Source organism: Argentina silus, assembly GCF_951799395.1.
Source record: "Argentina silus genome assembly, chromosome: 4".
NCBI classification, from domain to species: Eukaryota; Metazoa; Chordata; class Actinopteri; order Argentiniformes; family Argentinidae; genus Argentina; species Argentina silus.
Window position 1 is genome coordinate 5908252 of NC_139658.1, and position 24440 is coordinate 5932691.

Sequence of the window (24440 nt, forward strand, 5' to 3'; positions counted from 1 at the left end):
TGGCCAATATACAGTGGACAGAGTATTCATATCTTGGTCAACACAAGAGAGTGTACTGAAGCAATATGACACAGGCAGAGAGAAGATGTTGTCAAGCAAAAATTAGTTTATTTTTGTCTTCAAATATGTACAATCAGTGTAAGCGAGTGCTGCTGGCCAGGTCTGATGCTAAGTGCAGGGATAGTATACAGCAGGCAAAAGCAATCATACACAGAGCTAGTTCAAGCGTCACAGATCAGTGATCAAAGATAAGCCTTGCTGTGTAAAGTGCATGAGTCCTGTAAATAGCAGCTTAGGCAAGATGCTGTTCACAGAGATCAGAAATCTCTCTACAATATGGAAGATTTGAGTCAAAGCAGAATATTCTGCCTCACAGTCTACAAAAGTTCAATTCAAACTGAATCGATTGAACACTGTACAGTTATGAAACGGTTCAAACAATAACAAGCAAATCAGTAACGTCCAATAAGGGATGTTGTCCATCTGACTGGGAGTGAGAGTTCAGTGACAAACACTGTCTCACACCAGAGCCATATGTAGACATAAACACATTTCAACCAATCAGATTAGGTTTAGGTCATATTCAACTGAAACTCTCTATACTGTACAGAAATTGCTCTGTCACATACAATCACAGGCTTTAGAACCTTTGTTTGGGTCCTACTCATAAGAATTATCAACTGAAGAGAAGTGTTTGGACAGATATTCTCAAAACAGAGAAGGGTTTTTGTATTGATCTTTGAACATTTTTGCATCATACAACTCACAATCAAAATCAAAAGAAGCATTGATGCATACTATGATACTTAAGTGGAAAGACAATAGCAAAACTGTGCAGCAAAAAGAAACACCACAAGCACAAAGTTGTTGTCTGACCTCTAGAATGACTGATTTCACATTACTAATGCAACTTCCAAACGCTCTTTTACCTAGATCTATACAGATACATATCACATAAAGTAATATACAGTAACTGTATCTAACTCCATTATACCCAGTGGATACCCTACCTGGTCTGTAGACCTGCAACACATGTTACCTGCTTCTATCATTCATACAATATATGTAATTCTGTACATGTCACATTCAGAGACCATACTTAACTCTTCAAGAATCCACACAGGCAAATGATCTAAACCTACAATGAGGTATACAAAGGATCATACTTTTGATAAAACCCTCATAAAGCCTTCCTTAGCCCTCATCAAAAATGGCATGATGTTTATGACAGCCAAGTATTGCTAACTAATTACCAAATATTGCTCTGAGCTCTAACTCTCCACGTGTTAATCTATGTACAGCAGGTTGTTGTGTCTCCATGCAGGTTATGACCAGTGTGGTACAGACTGCGGAGCAAAACCATGTACCTACTACTTTCAGTACGCCTTTGTACGCCTTTGACAGTGATATACAGTAGCTTCAGTGCACAACTTGATGTGCATCTCATTGTATGATTCTATAAAGCAGAAGAGATTCTGTATGATCAGTCACTTTCACAAACTAACCAATACCCGTTCATCAACTCCTACAGGGTCATAGTTCTCTCAACATGTAATACAGTCAGACTGATTTGGATGTGAATCACCCAAATATATAACTATAAATAACTCTGAAGGCAGAAACTAACTATGTACAGACTACGACCACATGTCCTAACTTATCTCAAATATTCTCATGCTTCATTCATCAGAATAAACTGAAACTACTGTTCAAGGCACTCTCACAGGAATTTTAACCGAGTTCAAGTTCTTCCACATTTCTTCTGCCTATTTCAAGCACTAGTGTTTGATGAGCGTTTCATTGATGCACAATCCTACAACAGAAACAGCAGAGTAAAGTAGATAGTCCTGGTAGGGTGACAAGGCTTCACAGTGATGGCAAGATGGTGAGTGGCTAGGTGCTAGGCTAGTACAGTGCCCTGCAACACCTACATATGGATGGCATACTGTACAAACACACAAGGGCTATGTACAGCACACACACACAGGGGTTTATATACACACATTAGGGTTCACATGTAATGTGTGATATACACACAAACATGAACAATATATATACAAACACATACAGCATGAATGAATCATATACAAATAGATCACGTAAATACACAGAAAGGTTACTGCATATAAATGGATTATGCACATATAAACCTGATTGAGTTAATCATATACACCTGGTTTATATACACTACAGCATATTCACACAGGAGATAAGACAAACACATGGCTTATGTACATACATTTGAGGTATGTAAACGCGGAAGGGTCATGTAACATACACACACTGTGTATGGACTATATACAAATGCATACTATACATACATGCTGGTTAAATATATACAGTTTACAATTACATACTGTATGTACACAAAAGCTGTAATTACATATGACTAATTTTTTGGTAACATATTTGGAAGACATAATGCTACAGGGGTTAGAGGGTCCTGGTTTTAGGGTCGGGGGGCTCATAGGGTGGAGCAGGAGCAGGGGGGTGGGCACCCCAGGCTGGTGGCACAGCAGGAAAAGAAAAAACCCCTGAACTAAGAGGGGACAGCAGCCCAGGCCACTGGGTCAAACAGAGAGGTGAGGGCAGCAACCCTCCAAACTGGCCAGAAGCTGGCACCACATAGCCAGGATGGAACTCTGCAGAGAGGCCGGTCCTCATCCCTGATGGGTGGCTGTCAATCATCGGCCATGAGAGGGGTAGCTGGTTGCCAATAGTGCTAGGGGCTGTTCTGGATGGTGCCTAAGGAGAAACATATGGAGGTGAGCTTTCAAAACAACCATACACATTCTCTCCACACAAAATCACACAACTGCACACATTCTCCCCTCACAAATATGCATACGGTACATACAAATTCAGACCATTTTGCAACAACAGCTACTCACATCTGGAGCACTTGCCAGTCTGGCTCGAGCTTGTGGTGCGCCCTCGTCCCATAGCTGCTGCCCACTGAGGATGAGGGAGTTGGGGCGTGGCCTGTGGGTGACAGCAAACGCCTCCTGAGCCCAGTCGTCCACCAGCCGGTGGAAGTCATCTGCAAAGTTCCCGGCATAGGTGCCCATGTAGGCACCAGGGTAGGTGCCTGTCTTATTGTTGCTGTTATTTGCCTGGGCTTGTGCCAGCCCCAACACTGGCTGATGGGGAGGTGGGGTGGAGGTTGTTGTCTGTTGCTGTGGCTGGCTGGATGCTCCTGGTCCCGCTCCTGACCCTGAAGAGATCACACTCTTTAGACTGTGGCATTGAGTCAAAACTAACTATTGCTAACTGCTTACATAATGGTAATGCTTATGAAAGTAATCATAGCTAAAACTAATTCTCAGATTATGAGGAACCTCTAAAGATAAATAAATCTTTAAATATTTGAGCTATACACAGTAGAAAATAAAATAAATATCTCCAATATTTGTCCAATATTTCTCTTGGCAAGGTTAATGTCTTAACCAAGTTTCACTCTACTCACTTGCGCCACGCTCTTTGCCAAGACAGAGTCGCTTCAGAGTCGACCCTGTGGGAAAAATAGAATTAGGACTGCACAAAGACAGAAACATGAACACATACAACAGCATTGCCAAACAGAGCGACTTAAAAGCCAGATGAAAATTCATTCTAAAACAATATTACAAATTGTGGGAAAGCAAGGTTAAATCAGTCATCTAAATATGGCCAATCATGCAGTCACTCCAGACGTGAGCGATAGAGAGAGAGAGAGAGAGAGAGAGAGAGAGAGAGAGAGAGAGAGAGAGAGAGAGAGAGAACCAACAAAGTGATTAGTTGGAGAGCAAAACCATGTGTAGCCATGCAGATGGGTCCACTGCACATGACTGGGGGCACAGGACTAACCCACATGTTGCTCAGGTTCTGTGCATAACATACAGTGCTGCTGAAGTGCATTACTGTACATACAAGAACAACATAGAGAGAGACATTCAGCTAAGAGACAGGGAGACATAGAGGAGAAAGTGGCATGGAGGAGGAAAGGAAAATGGGGCAAGAAGAGAGGAGAGCTGGAGAATGAAGTGAGGAGGAATGTGATTAAGTCCGAAAAAATAGGAAAGCTAAAAAGGAGAGGAAGAGAGGGACATGAGATGAGAGAGGAGAAGAGAGACAAGAAGAACAAAGGGGAGGTAGAGTGAAGCCATGGAGGATAGGAGGAGATACAAACAGATGGACAGAGACACAGGCCCACTGAGGAATCTAGCGCGTGGTTTGCTACTGGATTTATAGGTCACTCTCTCAGACGGTTGAGGGTAAGGAGGCCAGCCTGGGAAGAGGAGTATAGGGAAGAAGGAAGAGGAGTATAGGGAAGAAGGAAGAGGAGACACATAACACCAGGGTAAGAAGAGCACACAGCTCTGACCAGTAACCCTATCAAAGCCCCACATCAACAACATGACATGTGCCCAGAGGCTGACCACTAACCCATATCACAACCATAAATTGACCGCTTAAATGAAGTGGTTAAGAGAGTGTCCCAGCTGGCTAATATAGCACATTGTGACACTACTCAATCAGTACAACTACCGTTGCAATTTATCGGTGCAAGTCATGTATTGGGTTACAGCCCTCACTCTAAACATCAGAACCTCAATCTGTATCTGTAGCACAAATAACTTGGGATTAGAACTGTAGTCTGGAGGTACCTTGGCCCGGTGGGCCGTGAGGGCCTGTTCCCTCTCCGTGTAGTCCAGCGTAGATGTTGTCGGAGGAGAGGGAGCCCTTGAGGGAGCAGGGCTGCTGAGTCTGGACGGGCTCTGAGGTGGTGGTGGGAAGGTGGCTGGTACCTGAACAGGCCCTGCTGTCTGACATGACTGAGCCTTTGGCTGGAGACCCGTTTAAGCTCACTGTGGGTTCACCTGAACAGACACAGACACAGACACAGACAGACACAGACACATATTAAAACCTTCTACTCAAATGTCTCTACACCACACATTCTGTAACACAAAATATAGAGGATTGCATGCTTCTACATTGTATACATCAACTGATCTACTGATCCCAGTTGAAGTACATTTCATCACTTGGTTTGGTGCCCTAATACTCACTGGTTTTGCTGGAGTCACTGGTTTTGCTGGTGACGTTCCTCAGCTGCTGCACCAAAGGGCTGAGTAGTTTGCCAGCCTTCAGTTTGTGCTTGCTGGCCCTCCTCCTGCGGCCTGTGGGGGGCGCTGTGTGTGAGAGCCCTAGGGTGGGAGAAGGCTTACCTAGCCGGCGGTACAGCAGATCAATCTCCCCCCTCTGATGACACTGCAGCTCAGAGATCTCCTTCAGATGCCTAAGTGGAAGGTGGAGAGACAGCAGAGAGGTTAAAGGTAAGATGACAGATAGTGGACAATTATAGAATCAGTTGCCCGACATTCTTAACAAACACAAAAAAATCAACACACTAAGCTTACTTCTCCCTTAGTCTCTGCAGCTCTTTCTTCATATCTGAGTCCTCCATCTCAGAATCATTATCACTGCTGACATAGGCTGAGACGTGTACGCCCCCCTGCCGACTGGGCGAATCAGAGCTCTGTACGCTGCTGCTGCGGCCTGAGCGGCGCAGGAAAGCTACTGCCCTCTTCATGAGGTCGCTTCCCCTGCGCTCAGAGCGGGCGTGGCGAGAGGGCGTGGCTGGGGCCAGCTTGGCGGGGCTGCTCTCAGCCCCTGAGTCAGAGGAGAGGAAGCGTGCATGTGCATGCACAGTGACGTCAACCGGGACAGAGGTGGAGGTGTGGGCGCATGGCAGAGAGCCCCGTTTAGCCAGGGAAGGGGGCGTGTCCAGGTAGAAGTCTGGGGGTGCAGAGTAGCGGCTGGCGCTGGTCCTCAGGGTGACGTCATCCTCAGTGCTGACCACGGAGAAGCGGCCGATGGTGGTGGAGGGAGCCATGGCCTCAGCCCGGGTGCACTCTACACTGTAACCAGCAGGGTGCGCCGGAGAGGCAGCACTGCTCCAGCTCCTCTGCTTCAGCTCCCCTCTCGTCACCACATCAGCAGGGGCAGAGATCATCTAGACAGGAATGACAGAGGCAATCAGCTCACATTCAGCTCTAGCAGTAGAGGAGGCTAGTTGAAGTATATTAGTAGGCTACAGTCGTACTGGTACTGGTAGTACAGTAGGATTAGTTCAGTAGCAGCTGTAGTGATGGTTGGAGTAGGCTGAGAGTACTAGTTAGGGTACTAGAAATAGTGGTAGGATAGTACTTAATATTCTGATCATAGAAAAATAGTCCCTCTTCACCCTCTCATACAATGTGTGATAAAAACAAATGCCCCAGAATACCTTAAATCGACCTCTTGTTCCGGAGCAGGAAGTCGAGTGGGATACGATGTGTCTCTTAGACATGGAAGCTGCAGAAAACGTGATTTCCACATTTCTTTAAATAACCTTTCACTCATTATATACATTGCTGCAACCACAGCCCACAATATCTGTAAATGATATGATTATTTCCACAGACACCTGCAAGGATCAGCACGCATGTTATACGTACCACACACGGCAGAATCACTGAGCGTGCTCAAACTGTCCATTCTCTCTGGAATCTGAGGCTGAGAGAAAGAACGGAGTGAGGGAGAGACAGTTAAAGAGTGAAAGACAGAAAGAAATGGAATGGAGGGGGCAGGAAGACAGTAAAGTATGCTGTTGCATGTATTTAGAGAGGAGTGTTAGCAAGATGACATGAACTATGTAGATTAAGTACTCTGGGTTTGGATAAAGGTATGGAGGGCAACATATAGTATACGCTGAGTAATGGCTTTACCAGCTGTTCCCCTGTCCTGTAGCGTCCTTCTCCCAGAGGCCCAGGGGTGCAGTTTCCTGACCCCCCAGTGGCACTGTCTGGCCCAGGAGGAGACTGGATGTATTCTGTGCCTGAACCTGGGGTTTCAGCAGCGTTGCCTGACGGGTACATGGGTGCGTACTCCTGGTAGAGCAGATTCCTCAGCTTCTCATCCAGAGTCTTAATGGTGCTGTCCACAAAGCTCCCCCGGCCCACCCGCCCCTCTCCGTCTGACTCACTGGGCCCCGCCGCATGCTGGGATGGTGCAGGACTCTGGGGCAGGGAGGGCACCTTGGCCCCGCCCACACTGGAGAAGGGCTGTTGGAGCACCACGGGCTGCTGGGAGCGGTCACCACGGGAAACAGATTGGTAGGAGAGAGGCGGGAGCTCTCTGGCTGAGCCTGGGTCCTGGGCTGGCAGAGGGATGAGAGGAGACCCTCCATGGGCCCCACCCACGTCCAGAGACAGGGGCATGACCAGCGGGCAGCAAGTTACATCCTCAACCATGGAGGCAGCACATGCTATATCTGCCATCTGCTGGACAGCGTGGACGGGGGAGATGGAGCCCAGACGGCCCCCATGGAGCTCCTCGGACAGGGAGCTGCGAAGGGCTGAGGGGGCTGCTGCTGGAGCCCCGGCTGCCTGGGCCTGCTGCACTCTGTGCTCCTCTGGGCCAGGGGACAGAGTGGCAAGGAGTAGGGGGTCTGTGGAGGGCATGATAGGAGGGCTACAGAGTCCATACCCCTCATAAGTAAAGCCCCCACTACCTCCAGACACTGTGGAGGAAGACCTTACTTCTGTATGGGGAAATAGAAAGACCAGAGATGACATAAGATGAGAAACAGATACAGTAGACAGAGGATTAACATACTGTGTTAATGTAAGATTCTATATCAGGACCACATCCAGATACCTCATAGAGTTATCATTTTAGAATACAATCTCAATTTATTGTACATTGACTGATCAAGTCAAGTTTCAAATGATTTTATTAATTCCTTCGGCACTAGAGGGCAGCATGGGACAGGGTGCCTCAGGACTGGGGTTGTGCTGAAAAAGGAATAAATAAACAAAATCACCTTTGGCTGCAGCAGGCCCTGCAGTGCCACTGTCAGCAGGCTGGGCTGTGACCACACTCCCAGGGGACAGTGCAGTTGTAGTTCCATCAGACTGAGCTGTTGTAGTCCCATCAGATGGAGTCTCCTGGCTGGATGTGGGAGTCTCCTCCACAGGACAGATTATAAACCATCTCTTCCCAGTATGAAGAACTGTGAGAGGAGATCGGAAATAATCAAACACATAGTAAGTGACACAGTAAAAAATAGAGGTGAGAGAAAGAGAGAAAGAGGGACAGAGGGTGTTTACCATTCTGCTGATAGACAGGTTGGGCAGCTCCAGGCTGTTGACTCTTCAGAGGGACGGAGAGACAGACAGACAGACAGATAAGGACAGAGAGACAGATAGATAGAAATGTGAGAGATGTGTGTTCTACATGTATGTTATGGGGTTCTGAGTAAACAATACACTGGAACAAGTCTGTTGCATGTGAGTACATAGTGTCTGTGTGAATGAGTTGTGTCTTTCAGCGGGCCCCCTCACCTCTCCCACCAGCACCCCAGAGTTGTGTCCCTGCTGGGGGCTGCCTCCGAGGGGGGAGACCCTCTCCCCCTCCATGTCCTCACTGAGCATGTCCTCAGCTTTGTCCACTATGTCCTTCAGCTGGTCAATGAAAATCTCCTTCTCTATGGGCAGGATGAAACCATTCTCTGCCTAAAGACATACAGGATGGAACCATTTACACAATATAAAACAAGGGCATAATTAATACAAGTTTGAATAAATGTTGTGTATTTAATTTCAATATGAGATATAAGAAACACCTTACACAGTTGACAGTTGGATCAGTTGAATAGAGCTTTTGAGAGTGCATTCCAGACAGAAGGAAGTGGAACTCAAGGTCATGACCTTACCATGTAAGTGGCAATTTCCTCAGGAGCGTCTCCATCCAAATCAAACTTAAATGTCACCATTTTGTGGTTGTGTGTCTCGAGCTGGCATTCTACCATCTTATCACCAGTGTCACAAACCTGTAAGGGGAGTAGAAATACTTACAAAATACTTACAAAATATGTCAATCTGGTATGCTTAAATGAATCAACAATTGAGATTGGTCAGATTGCGGCCTGGCTCACATTGAGCATGTTCAGTTTGGGTTTGTTGGTCTTCTCCTGTCGTGAGCGTGTGCGGGCAGATTTGCGGTGGTGTTTCCTGGGCTTCCCGTCCCCCTTCCCGCCACTGGCCGAGCCCTCAAAGCCATCACTCATTTCTTTTCCAGACGCTACGTCAGAGTTGAAGCTATAGGCAAGTACATGAGGACGTCAAACAACCCTCTCTTCAGTGCAGCTGAGTGCAATATTATAGCCCATTAACAGGGATATGTGTCCACAGTCACAGATTATAGAGCTATACATTTAGAGTCAAATGATGTGTTCAAAACTTTACCGTACATAGGGAGAAATTATGAAGTGCCTTATTCAACATCTAAGTCACCAAGTCAAGATTAGAATGGTTACACACCTGTCATAACTGGCGTAACTGGGGAATGGCATCGGTTTCTCCTGCAGCAGCTCCTGAGGGCAAAGGAATAGAGTCATGGAGCATGTCATCAAGGGGCAGCGTGTGAGAGGATTTATAATGTAGGCAACACTGAGCTGGCATTAATAACCAACTCTGTATCGTGCAGTAGGTGTGTGGTAGTGTAAAAATAGAGTGAGTTTGTGCTGCGCTGTCGCTTATAGTGAGGTGCGTACCTCTTGGCTAGGCTCTGGTTGGGAAGAGGTGGATGTAAACGCAGTGTCCAGGTTTTGCTGAGTCGTGGGCAGGCTGGCACAGTCAGGCGCTGGGGCTGCTGTCTGGATGCCAGTGGGCTGCAGAGCTGTAACTCTGACTGTGGCTGGAGCTGGGACTGGAACTGTAGCAGAGGCTGGGACAGGGGCTGAGGTTAAGGATGGAGCTGAGACTGAGATTGGGACTGTGGCTGGGGCTGAGGCCATGACTGGGGCTGGGACAGAGGCTAAGGCCGGGGCTGGGGCTGTGGTCTCAGGAAAGGTCTGGTCTGGCCTGGCTGCAGCAGCCTCCTGGCCCATGTCTCCCCTCCATGGTGGAGACTGGACAGCAGGCATGACGGAGTGGACCGGTGCCAACACGTGAGCCTCTCCCTGAGTGTCCTGATGGGCACCAGTCTGGCCCTGGAAGAATGCATCAGATGTTACAGAACTTTTCCTTCACTGCTACAGACACTGTTTAATGCCCACTGGTTATTAACACACTCATAAACACACACAAACAGAGAACACAAACAGACACACAGACACAGACACAGACACAGACACAGACACACACACACACACACACACACACACACACAGACTCTCAAAGCTAGAGACTTTGTCATTTTTCAACCATTACAGTGAGTTTTGATATGAACACTGTATAGTCACCTGGACAGGTTGTTCTGCCAGGTCTTGCTCAGGGAGGGGGGCAGGGTGAGAGGTGGGAGGCAGGGCGTGGAGGTCTTGCTGCTGAGGGGCAGGCAGGTAGAACTGCTGCTGTTGGGGTATACTTGGAGGCTTGGCCATGGCAAGCAGGGGGATGTCTGGGGCCTGCTGGGGCAAGGACACTGGGGTCTGAGCAGTGCCACCTGTGGGCAGTGAGGGCACAGCCTGCATGGGGGCAAAAGGCAGAGACTGGTGGGGGGGTCTATGGGAGTAATATGAGCCAGGCACAGGGGGGGCACTGCTGGGGTAGACAGCTGGCAGAGGAGTGGGGGAGTACAGGAGAGGCTCACATCCACTAGGGGTGCCCGCTGTTGGCCTGTCAGGGTATGGCGAGGGAAACTAGGAAAGAAAAACGACAACAACAGGCACACATCAGCTCAGAGGGGATATCAGAATATCAGAGGGGATATCAGATAACCCAATGAACTAATCCCTTGAATAAAAGTGTGCTGCATTAGCCCTATCTGATCTGATGTTCATGAACAACAACCTCTACTACACACCTGTGTGCTGATCTGCAGTGGTTGGAGAGGGGGAGGAGCACTGGGAGCTGACTGTAGGTGTATGTCAGGCTGGCCAGCAGACAACTGCTGTAGGAGAGAGAGAGAGAGAGAGAGAGAGAGAGAGAGAGAGAGAGAGAGAGAGAGAGAGAGAGAGAGAGGGATAGAGGAAAGAGCAAGAGTAGAGTGAATGAGTAAGCATCATAAAAACGTTAATTGGCCTCTATATCTGTCCTGTTAGACAAACATAATCTATTTTCTCTCATACACTCTGGCTGTCCTGTCACAGGGTCTGTTTGGCAAACAGCAGTGTCTGACTGCTGCACACAGGGCTCAGGGAAAGTACTCACAGCTGACAACAACAACATCACAGGCACATCTCTATTCATTGAACACAACATCTTTTTACTGGATAATCTGGATATTCTCAATGAATGGTGCTCTTTGCCACATCAAATGAAACAGTCCCTGCCTGTTTTAATATTCTAAATCATAATAAGAGCGCCTGTATAAAAAATCTGTGCAAAGCTGCAGGACCAGTGGATTGCTGCTAAGGTCCAGTGTGGTTTGTGCAGGGAGCCCATAGTGCTTGACTGAGCGATGGTGGGTCTACCTGGGGCAGGATAACAGCAGGGTGGAGATACAGATGATACTGAGAGATAAAAATAAAACACACAGGGAGAAAAAGAAAAAACAAACCAAATCACACCTCCCATCATTTACTCCCATGAATATTCATGATACTGATGGAATATGCATACACCTACGCATCGTCATACCTGCTCTGTCACACGCAGGCACGCATGCATGCACGCACACATGCACGCAGACACACACAGACACAGACACAGACACACACACACACACACACACACACACACACACACACACACACACACCAGGTCTTGATTTGTTTTCATACACAGCCGTACCTCCTGGTTGGGCTGGGCAGTAAGCTGTGTCTGTCCAATGGGGGCTGCAGTTGGGAAATTCTGTGCAGCCGGTCTGCTCTGATGCACTGTGGGGCCTGGTGTGGCTGGAGCAGAGGGAGACTGGGGCTGGATCAACACTGTACCGGGCTGGAACACAGAAGGAGATGATCTGGCATTACAAATTAGTAATAATTAGCAATCAACCATTAATAATCACTTTACCATCTTAAACTGAACAATCATACAGTAATTCACAGGAGCACATGGGAAGGAATCAATCTTAGGATGGGTAATGCTGCTAGAAACTGCAGTTTTCAGGGTGACAGAGGAAAGGATGCAGTAGTGAGAGCTGACCCAACATCCATCCTTCCACCATCCTTACAGGACACCTCCATTCTAACCACGTCTGCTGGGGAATAAACAGGAGCAAACATACTGTTGCACTAGGAGGTCTTGGGAGGGACAGAGGAAGCTGAGCCAAGCAGGTGAAAGAGCCAGGAGGAAGACCAGCCCCATGCCCCCGCAGGTTGGCTCTTGCTACAGCAACATCTCGCCAGGGCCAAGCCTCCGTATCTAACCTACCAGTCTGCCCTCGCTGTCATGTGGTGATAGCAGCAGGGCCTTCTCTTGGCCCTCACCCTGGTCAGGTGGGGTATGAACCCCAGCCTCTCCATGGCTATGGGTTGGCCGGTAGGCCCCTCTGTCTGGGAGATTGGGGAAGCTGGTCCTGCGACTGATGATGTGGTGGAGACAGTGGTTGAGCAGAGTGAGGTCTGCGCTCTCACACACACCCCTGGTGGACGTGGACAATAGGGGGGTTGGGGCCAAGTGTGAGGAGGTGGTCACTGAGAAAGGGGAAGTCATCTGAGTGATTGGTGACAATGGAGAAGACGGAGCCAATGGCGAGGAGGAGGTCATTGGAGGGAGTGTGAGCAATGAGAAGAGAGGAGAGACTGGGGATGGGGCATAGACTGGAGAGAGTTGGGGAGATGGGGTGGAAGGGGGCATGAGTTTGTGACCTAGAGACCCCCCAGCCTCAGCCTTGCTCCTCAGCAGGCGAGGGTCACAGGCGTTACAGTGGTGGTGGTGGTGGTGGGGGTGGAGGTGGTGGTGGGGCACGGGGCCAAGGTGGAGGTCTGACAGCCGTCGTTGGGGATGGGGATGATTCACAGAGTCATAGTAGGAACACAGATGGTGTTGGGACATGTGAGGTGATAGGACAGGATTCTGGGGGGGAGAGTCTCCAGGTCGGACCAGGTCCTGTTTGGGACAGAGAGGCGAGTGAGCATTCAGTGCCCTAGCAAGAGAGTGGGCTCTACACCGTAACATCTCAATCAAGGAAGTGCTTCCACGCCTTCCAAAACAGAGGTTGGTCCCATTACAGACTGTGGCCTCAGGGGGGAGAAGAGGCTCCTGGGATACATAGGGCTCACTGGAATGGCGCTGCTCAGGTGGTGTCAGATAAAAGAAAACAAAATTTATTTTAGATATTTTTTAATACACACCAAAAACAAGAGGGTAGAGAGGAATGTCTAAAACATCTAAGGATAATACAGGTAAAGAAATAATAAATGAGGACATGTGTGTGTAAACTTACTGTTGGAGACTGGTAAGATCCCTGGTGCAGCTGTGCTGTAGGTTGCTGGTAGGCCCCCTGGTGCAGTTGTGTGGTAGTTTGCAGGTAAGCCACATGGGGAGGCTGTGCAGTGGGCTGCTGGTAGGCCCCCTGGTGCAGCTGGGCTGGGGGCTGCATAGGAGGGCTGTAGACCATCTGGGCTGTAGCGATGGGCTCTGGAAGGGACTGGTAGGGGGCACTGTGTGTGTTTAGAACATCTGACAGCACAGTGGAGCCCATACCACTGTCAGCTATAATAACAGGGGGAAAAGAGTGGAGAAAACATTATGCCTCCCCCAGGCTAACTTTAAACAAAGAAGAGAATGACAGAGGGAACGGGACAGAGAGAGGGATGGAACTTCATTAGAATTCAAAAGCTTGGAGGTGACTCAGAGCTGACTCATCCGTGTTATTCACATCCTGCAGCAGTCTCTCATTCTCTCTCTCTCTTCCTCCCTCTCTGCCTCTCTCTCTCTCTTTCACTCACACACACACACACACACACACACACACACACACACGCACACACACACACACACACACACACACACACACACACAATGATAGTATAATGTCCCTCCATGTCATTGCCTGTCATCAGTGTAAGCCATGTTGGGGTTTATTTAATCTGGATTACGGTGAACAAAGCATTGTAATGGCCACTGCCTTGAGACAAGGTGATCAGTATGTGTGTATACTTGTGTATTTCAGTATCTGCCCTTCTGTTTCTCTTTTTGTGTTTGTTTGTGTGTCTGTGTGCAGAGGGTTCAGAGGCTACAGGTACTCACATGTGGCAGAAGTGGTGTTAGTGGGCACAATACAGATCAGAGTGTGCTGGTCAGCCTCTGGTTCCTCAGGCTCTGCTGGTGCTAGTGGCGCCCCCTGTGGTACGCCCATGGTAGGCACCTGCAGCAGGTTCTGCTGGGTCTTCCTGGAGGTCTTTACAGCTGTCTCTCCATCGCCTGCAGGGACAGTCCGCTCCCTCCTCCATTTGATGAGCGCCACACGGTCCCGAATGGACTTCCCTACAATCTTCACATCGCTGTCCAGGAAGAACCCTGACTCCACCTATGGAGGACAGGAGATACTTTCACTAAATGGGCCTGTATATGAAATATGTTACCCAATGTTAAATAATAGCAAGACAGCGCTGTAGAGATGAGTCTGGGTCTGTACAGGGAATAGTGAGATTACTGGTCCATGAGAGCCAGTCTTGTTTATGACAAGCAACAATAGCAGAACAGGACCCATCCCCCAGAGGGCTGGTGGAGATACAGTCTGCTTAGCACTGCAAAGCCAAGGTCAACAGAGAGCATAGACAGTGACAGCCACACCAGTCTAGAGGACAACGGGACTTTTAACATGGACACTACATGACTAAGTGCTACAACAAAAAATAAATAAAAACTACAGCATTTAGACAATCACTAAATAACGGGTATCAAGGACACTAACCACTTATGGTTGTGTGGTTATATATTACATACTGTCGCTTTGTGGGTTGTTTCTCAACATATTGTACATTGTCAATCCTCACTGACCAACTCCTGGGCCACGCCCTCTGGGGTCTCTTTTTCCAGGTCAAAGGTGAACTCGATGGCCCCACTGTCCTTGTACTTCCCCTTCAGCTTCTTGGGGTCTTCCACCCAAACCTTTAGAGCGATGGCCGACTTCTTCCCATCATCCTCCTCAGCCAGCTCCACTCTGACACCTGTGTCCTCTGCAAAGAAGGCGTGGTTCAGCAGTTCTTTAATGGAGTACCTGCAGGAAATACACAAACACACAACTGTTGTATAAAGGTCACTATGTCACTCAGAACTACTGATGCACATCACACAGAAACATCAACAGTAGCAGACCCAAATACTGGCACTAACGTCATACTTCAGGACAAAAATAACAGATAAGAACTTCCCTGTGAATAGATAACCTTCACAACCAGTACATTCAGATGGAAACACATACGTTCAGGAGGTCTCTACCTGTCCAGTACTACCAACCCCAGACCACTCCACTCACCTCTCCTCCCATCTGTGGCAGATACACTCCCCAATTATCTCCTTAATCTCTGGGTCACTGACTTTACCATAGCTGGCAGGTTTCACCCCCTGGGGACACCAGACAAAAATAACACAAATATGAAGAAAATCTCACACATTAGCCCACTGACACAAACAGACACAACAGCAACACACACAGCTTGTGACCTGCATTCCTTGTGACAGAAGTAGTGCTGATACGTGTCACACACCATTACCAACATTCTCTTAGACTCTACTACCACAAGAAGTGATGAGCTGCTGGTGAGAAACAGTGGCAGATGCTCCCTTTGAGAAACAGATGCTGTCCTTTAGATGCTTGACATGAACATTTTTTACTTTGTATGTTTTTGGGGGGAAATTTTAACTATTTCTGAGAGTTATGCTCCAAACAAATCTTTGAACATTTATTTTTGAAAACTGTGACCATCAAGTTGAGTCACTCTGGTGTCTGCCTGTAGTAAAATAGCATTGCAGTGTTTTACCATTACCATCAGTACTTCTTTGATCATGTTTGATATGACTTTAATTCATTGAAGTATATCTGTGGTCTTATGAGTTTGAGTTGTTAGACCTTTACGACTATAGATTACTTTGATACTTGATCTTAATGCCATGGTTGTTGGTGTTAGTAAGTCAACGTCGGTGAAACCAATGAAGCTAGACTCACACTGGTGACTTTACGGTAGATCTGAGCAGCATTCTGACACTCGGAGTAAGGGTACTCTGAGGTGGCCATCTCTAACATACACATCCCAAAGGCATAGACGTCCACAGCCTCATTATAGTGCTCCTCATACATCTCTGGGGCCATGAACTCTGGGGTACCTAAGAAACAAGGTCAGGAGAAGGGGATAATTACAGGCTCCTGAGAGAAACAGAAAGGGTTCAACCTTTCCCTAACACACACACACACACACACACACACACACACACACACACACACACACACACACACACACACACTCACGCACTCACGCACTTACTTCCCTAACTCACACACTGTAGTTAATATAATAATAGCTGGCTTCTTAGATTAATCAGTTTAAAGGGGATCAATGCATTCAGAAACAGGCTTTCAGGTCTCAAGTGGAAGGATGTATAAAAACCATGGCAAGTAAAGAATGAAAGATCACAAGTCCGTCTGATTACTCACCGATTACACTTTTGGCGAAGGAGGCCCTCTTGAGTGTGGCCAGGCCCAGGTCGCCTATCTTGACAGACCCTGTTGGGCCTGTGATGAAAATGTTGTCACACTTGAGATCTCGATGTATAATAGGAGGGGTCCTGGTGTGCAGGAAGTGAAGGCCCTTCAGAATCTGCCTGCACCAGCTCCGCAGAACCTTAGGCTTCATCACTTTAAAGCGCTTCAGATACCTGTGGGAGGAGGTGGAGTCCATCGTCATCATCATCCAAACTGTCAAACTATGAGAAATCTACACTTGAGGAATTTCTCCTTCATTTTGTTTTATTTCATAAGAACAAGATGGGGAGAAGGTTAAACCTGACCTTGTTTTTAATGTAAAGCTCAGCAATGTTGTGTGGGAGGGGAAGACATGCTTGTCATTGTATCTCACGTTTTTAGTGTCCCTGAAGTCATTAGCTCTGTCACCAGAACGATACACTTCTTCCCTTTGACCAGTGACTCCCAGAAGTCATAGAAGCGTACAATGTTGGGGTGTTGGAGACCCTTCAACATCTCTGCTTCCTCCTTAAACCTCTGCCTCTCCGCTTTAGACAGTTTACGATCCTGATGGGGGAGGAAAAACAGAGAGTGGTGGAAGCCTAAATACAACAATTGCTTATGATGACATATTACCAAGTTCATATCTTTTATTTATTATCACTAATCCAGTGTCATGACAGTTAATAGCCCCTAATTGCAGGTAAGCTACAGAATGTGCTTCAGAAACAGGTCTCTGTCAGAGTCGTCTGTGGTCCATGTTTAGAGTGAACACAATCATGCCATTTTGAGTGAGTGAAGCATAAGGGGTGTGAACCATTCACTCATCTCATAACAGCAGTGTATACTGTAAAACACACGGCATTTCTGTGATGCACAGTAGAAGCAACGTCAGAGGTGACGTGATCAGTTTTAGAACACAAGGTGAAAGATATCTTCCTGTATGTTATGTGGTAATGTGTGGGGGAAGAGAGTGCTGCTGTGTTGCAGTGATATCAGAGCAGATATACTGTAAGTCCTGCACCAATGGGTTAGGGCTGTATTCCACAGATATAGTGAGCATACTGGAGGCTGAATGTAGCATCTGTGTCTTTGGGTATACAGCCTTTGGGTGATTGAGTTCAATCTGGATCAATATTATAGCCCCCTTCTTCCCTTGACTGTTGTATAAATACTAGAATAGCTGACAGTAAAGATCTTTTACATCCCTGTCCCACTCAAACTCAAGCCTGTCTGGCAGAAACCTTTTCGACAGCACCTGAATCTCTGAAGACAAGGGATACACATCAGATCACACACACACACACACACACACACACACACACACACACACACACACACACACACACACACACACACACACACACTGTGTACTGTGTGTATACCAAGCGACAAACAGATGACAATGAATACCAAACACTGATCAAGGGGGCTGCAGTTTAGGAGCACCATGCAGACGTTGCACTCAGAGAAATAATGATATACACAAGAAATACCCAACAAGAAAACACGAAAGGCCATGAGACATGAAGCAAAAAAGAGATGCTGAAAGACACAAACTGTACACAAACACATATTCTGCGTACATACAGTATAATGTAGCAGATGGCAGTAATAACGAATGTGCACAGTAATGTGTATAGATTATCTGCAAATATAGATTATTGGAGAAAGCGTCATATTTTATTGAAAGCTCATAGTGACCAGCAGCACAGTATGCAGTGTTTATATTAGATTACAAACATATCGCTAGGCAGATGCCAGTCTATCTCTAATTTCTCATATTTCCAAAACAGAACAAAGCCAGATTATTCAGTATCCTATTCAGAGAGGTGATATGAGGACACTGGCACAGGCTGACGAAGGATCCTGTCTTATAATGATTTTCCAGGCAGGGTGCGGCACTTACAGTATGGGATCTGCTTTAGTGAGGGAGGGAAAAACATTGAGAAGTCAGAATGAATGCTTGCCTCTAATGGAATGGGCAAGACCCAGTTCTGCAATTCGCAATAAATTGTAACGTGTATTGTTGTTCTGTCTCTCCCTTTCTCCCTTTCTCTCTCTCTCTCTGTCTCTCTGTTGCACAGAACCGATCCCATCTTATCCTCAGCTGACCCAATCACTCCCTTTCTCTCCCTTTTCTCTCTCTCTCTCTCTCGCTGCAGAGGGGAGCACTTGCATCAGCAGGTTTTACTCTCTAGATAGATCTGCACAGTAAACCCACAGGGGGATAGACGCTCATTTAGTATTCTGTACTATCAGCCCATCAACCGGTCCAGATGATATGAGGACGCGTGTAGAACTGAATCCTGAGCTGGTCAGACACTATAGCATTATTTTTACTGATTCATGTTGCATCAACCACTAAGCTAACACAATCTAATAATTCAGATCATTCGATATAGGGGAAAGCATGCAGATGATGAGAGTTTATTTACTAAAGGACAAGTATGTCTACCGTTAATGTCTAAGAAACTTTCATTTGTTTTATTAATGAAACAACTGCTCCAATAAATCTTTCTCTTTTTAACTCACTTATCTCTCTCTCTATCTGTCTCTCACCCTCTCTTTCTCTCTCTCTCTCTCTCTCTCTCACACACACACACACACACACACACACACACACACACACACACACACACACACACACACACACACACACACACAGACACATCCTTTTGAAGCTCTGTATCACTGTAGCACACAGGTACAGGAGTGCTGAAGGCTGGGGCCTTATCTCCAGGGAGGGCATAATCGCTGAATCATCACTCTGTCTCACCCAGAGCCACTCAGACATAGACACCAAACTAACACATCAAAACATTAAAAAAGCAACCACTCCATTCATGGTATTACTACGCACAAAGCAAAATCACAAGCATTAAACAAATCTTTACATAAGCTTCCTACTCCATCTATCTCTATCATACACAAATATTTTATTTCTTCACCAGAGTGAAGCTAACCTTCACCAGTCTGCCTACTCCATTCATCTGCCACTCAAAGGATAATGAGATACCTCTGATCTCCTCTCTGAGCGGAGAGGAGCAGACCACCTGACTCAGTCTGCAGTGGAGACCGTCTCCCCAGGGGGTAAACATAACAGTCAGGGGGGCTCCAGGCGAAGCCTGCTCCTAAAAACACCCTCTCAACCTCCTTGAGTTTAATATTACAAATGCTGTCTCAGCTCCATAGATTTAGCAAAAACACCCTCACCCCTCTGTCTGAAATTACTGAACATATCTCCCTCCTCGCTTCTCTGTGACCTGGACCTACATCACAGATTCACCTGTGCCTGTGCTCAGTAACAGATTATTCATTGTCATAACAGAAGGGCAGACACTGCGCATATAGGCTACACTAATCTGTATATGACATGAATTGCATGACATGGTTAGATTACCACATCCACACAGAGATTAGAGAAACTTCTAAGCTGCTGTTCTAAACTGAGGCCTGTGAACAAGGAGTCTTTCTCTTGCACCTCCCTCTGCTCCGACAGTAAAATTCTCTCTCAGCTCCTTTGTCCACACCCCAAAATGCTCTATGCAGCACTACTGAAACCTCTGATTGACCGCAAATGGACAAAATCCAGATCTGATCCACAGAAAACTTTGAGGTCATTTTCAAGTCTGCTGAAATTGTGCAGAAGAGAGAAGAGAGGTATTGAACGCACAGGTGCCAAAGGCACTTTCATGGAGCACAATGGCACCATCATTTAAAAGCACTTGAACAGAGAAGAAAGGCTTCAATTTCAGAGCTCAGTTTACTACAGGGGCTGAGGCTGAGTGTAATATTTTTTGATATAAAGTTTGGCCAGACAAAGCAACTGTAGAAAGACTGCAGTCTGAGCCCTTCCAACTATAGCCTGGTAGAAACCTATACTAGATGTATGGCGACTCAAGTGGCCAAATCAAACCCATGGAGGTGGGGATGAAACTACCCTCTTTGGTAATATAGGACACAGAATGGACAAACAAGTCCCATCCTCCTTTCCAAACTGCCCTGCTGATGCAGCCCCTATCCCCTACTCTCCCACTCAACACAAGCCATGGAGTGTTGGCCCAACAAATGCCCAGGGCACTACTGGAGCACTGAGAGCTGAACATCCCACCCCCCACCATCTCCCCAGTCCTCTCAGTAAAGGGCAAGGCCGTCTCTCAATATGCCAGGGATAATAAACACACCAGCATCACAGACACCAGCTCTGGGAACAAATACATTCTGTGCCTGTATTACATCACTGGTTATGAAGCAGAATTAAATCAAACCGTGTACAACGAGACAACAATAATGTTTTAATCCTTCACTTGCACTGTGCAGTGAGGAAATAATTTGGTTCTGTAACACACAGTCAGGGGAAGAGAGAGGGGAGAGATGTCTAAGTCAAACATCTCCTTCAGTACTGTAAAGAATGGGCATCAGAGCAATGGAGCTTGGTTTGTGACCTTTCTCTTGATTACCTTGCTAGCACACTCCCTGGTCAGTGTGTGAACTGAACCTGATTGGTTACACACCACTGAGAAATGTGTGACTGTCTTCAGCTGAACCCACAGTGAAACAGAGGGAATTTGATGCCAGCAAACTGAGAGTACCAGATACAGTGATACCAGTGCAGGCGTCCCTGTCTGTCTGTTTGCTTCTGTGTATAGGGATAGGCAGTGTATAGGCTGTGCCAGGGCAGTCTAATCTCTAACTGACCCTCATGGTGCCTGAAGACTGAACATGCATGCATAGAGAATACTTGAAAAACGACAGAGTTTCCTGGACACATTAAGCCTACTCCTGGACTAAATACAATGTTTTATGGTAAATCTCCATTGAATGGTAAATCTCCAACCTTTGGTGCATTTAAATCTATGATTAGTCTTAATCTGTGTCCGGGAAGCCCACCCAGAGAGTCTATGACTAGGACTTGTTAACTTGTGGGAACCAAATTGTGCTCAGTTAGTTAACCATGTTTCAGAGCTGCAGTAATAAACCCAGTGTGGTTGTATTCATGTTTATGCATAAACCACACATCAGCACAAAGGTTCAGTAGGCCTATGTGACAGAAATTCAGCACATCCTAAAAACAGCCTATGTATGAGCATAAAACGTCCTTTGGCAACTGTGGAAAATAAAACATGTCTTATTTGTGTTTATACTTTCATAATACTTTCCATACAACTAGAGAAGTAAATCAGTTTGATGCACACATTGTTAGTCTTTGAGTATAGCCTACCTGGAGCTCACACCATGCAACTTCGACCCATGTGTCGGTGTCAAGGCCCTTATAGACCGTTTTGAAGGACCCTCTTCCGAGCTCTATATCGAACTTGAGAAAGCGGCCACCAGGTGAGGTGGACACAGCTTTCATCTCGGCCTCTTCCTCGTTCTCATCACTCCCCGCTTTCCCGGTGTTATCGGACGAAAGTGTGGCATGTGGCTTTTGTTCGGCCTCGGTCCTCTCCTTCTCCTCATCCGCGCTCACGCTTTCTGTAGCGCTGTCCTTCTGCCCGACCTGACTCTCTGTGCTTGAACTCTCCTGGAAGCCCACGCGTGGTCCAAGTTCCCGGGTTCGGGTTCGGTCCACGATCGTGCGCAGGTGGATTCCCAGCATTGGACTGCTGGTGACGCATTCTGGCGTGTCCAATGCTTGGTCCTCCGTGTCGGAAAACCACAGATTTCGGCGAATGAACCTCTGCCGGACCAGTCCGCGGTAATCCGATAAGGGGTATGAGCTGGGATCGCTTGCCCCTCGCAGCGCTGCAGTTTCTGTGTTGTTGACATTCTGGTCTCCTCCATTCTCATAAATACGGATGTTCAAATTTGTGTCCGAGTCTAAATTGGGCACCGATGAGAATGTGGATCCCAGCGGCGGGTCTGTGCTGGACTCGTCTGCCGAATCCATCCCCAGTGAATTTTTAAACACTTATCGGTGACATTCAGAAGCGGCTGTGGTCCTTTCCCAGCGGCGGGAGAGCGCGCACCTGCAAGGTTCACATGCACTGACGCAGTTAGCAAGCATGAGTAGACTTTACTGCAAAATGTATTTATTATTTGAAAAATCTAGAATATTTCTACAGTTGAAAGAAAAATGGCAAACTCGTAAAATCGGCGAAATGTCACTGCATTATTCAATGCGGCTAAAATAATCGCAAATTCAGGCAGCCAAGTGAATTGCATTAAATATCCTATCACAATGTCATTGCAGTTGCAAGTATTAGTTTGTGGCAACATTGTTTCTTCGACAACTCAAATATGTTTCAGTGCAAATATAGCGCATACCCCAAGAAATGTTGAACGCCTGCTGGAAGAACTGTAGATAGGCACTGTTGTCAGGGTGGAATAGTTATTACGCCTCTCACTAATCCCTCAAAGACCCATCATGAAACTGTTATGTGCGCAGCTGTGACTTGCTGTAATCGCAGTCGATCCAGTAGCCCGTCCTAGCGAAATCATCATGACTATATTTCCATTTTAAATCAGAATTAACTCAGACAAGTATGACCTCCACATCGCAGCATCGTCCCTGTAACTACACGCCTCCACTTCCTCTGTTGACCGTTGTCCAGAGAGAAGATGCTACTGATCAGATTATTTGCTCACTGCGGCACAGTTTTCCCCGTCGTAGAGACATCTCATCGTTCGGACGGATTTGTGTGATGTCTCTCTCATATTTCACTTTACCAGCCATGGAAAAACTGGTCCATTTTAAGACAGAGACCCACGCCCCTAGCAACAACACGTACCCAATAAATGCGCACGTTTTTAGGCGGTACCTTCAGCCTCCGTGACACGGGTTGTTAGGGACCACATCACTTACTGTGTCCGCCCATCCCGTATGTGACGCTACAGGCCTCCGTGTATAGGACGTTTGTATTGTAGACCTATGGCTGGCAGGTTATCATACACTATGCGAGTCAGACAAAGTTACATAAGTGCACAGTGAAAATAACAAATAGCCCACTACTGAATTGTGTGGGCCTGATGTTTTATTAATGTCCTTTCTATCCTGTATCACATTTCTTAGATTGTCAGAATAGCCTACAACAGGCATACATGCATATTTGGCCTCTACAATACGATGTAGACCTATAAAGGGTTCGTTAAGGGCTATTCATTATTACTTGATAAATACTGTGTGGTTGTTTGTTTTTGGTACTTGCTAAATAAGCTGGTGCTTTGCACTTACAAATGCTCATAAGGTGCATCCTAATAGACATTGATGTTATACGTAATTTGCAATTGTTGAATACTTCAAGCACAGCTAACCAAGTTGACTCGAATTATTTAATTACAACGCCCACAGGTGATGCAGTCTAAAGGTGGGTTCTGGACTGACTGGAGCATGTTTAGCCTCAAGAAAGTTTGCTAACTGTCGCTCTAATGCTTGGGGGAAAATGATGATTGGCTGCCTCTTGGGCTCCACCGCATCATGTTAGTCTGGTATGTTTGCTTTATTTCAACGTGGTTTCGACTGTGTTGGTCAGACCGTTATCTCGTAGAGTTTCACTAAGAGAGTGAAAGAGCAATAAAATAGAAGAAAAAATAAACAAATAGTCCCAGATGCAAACCTGTCATATTTCCAACTTTTCACATTAACTGCTGTGGGCAAGTTTGTCTCACATTTTGTATTTGTGTTGCAGTTGCCTGCACCCATCATCTGTATTTCTTTTGGTTGTATACGTGTATTCGTTCTGTATCATTCGTTTTCGCATTTATTTTCTAATGTAAATGCTTTAATTGTTTGATAAATACAAACGCCAGGGAGGGCATCATTACTAATGCAAAATGCAGTTGCTCTTGAGGACTGCAATACCACATATACACACAAGATGGCAATACATGTCAGCTTGGAG

At 46.6% G+C, this 24440-nt stretch overlaps 1 protein-coding gene across 1 annotated transcript; it reads right to left on the reverse strand.

The window, feature by feature from the left end:
* Positions 1–95: 95 nt before the first annotated feature.
* Positions 96–22740, reverse strand: wnk2 (WNK lysine deficient protein kinase 2). Its single transcript, XM_083669039.1, has 28 exons — positions 21821–22740; positions 16991–17163; positions 16570–16790; positions 16084–16241; positions 15394–15482; positions 14916–15135; positions 14163–14442; positions 13357–13625; positions 11760–11906; positions 11441–11479; positions 10831–10917; positions 10271–10666; positions 9581–10018; positions 9348–9400; positions 8963–9125; positions 8741–8857; positions 8370–8540; positions 8136–8178; positions 7850–8038; positions 6753–7567; positions 6483–6540; positions 6272–6339; positions 5403–5998; positions 5052–5281; positions 4647–4859; positions 3467–3511; positions 2892–3214; positions 96–2745 (listed from the first exon to the last, which is right to left on the reverse strand). Exons 1-28 carry the CDS (start codon positions 22487–22489, stop codon positions 2434–2436), a joined length of 6582 nt encoding a protein of 2193 aa, XP_083525165.1. The 5' UTR covers positions 22490–22740; the 3' UTR covers positions 96–2433.
* Positions 22741–24440: the final 1700 nt, after the last annotated feature.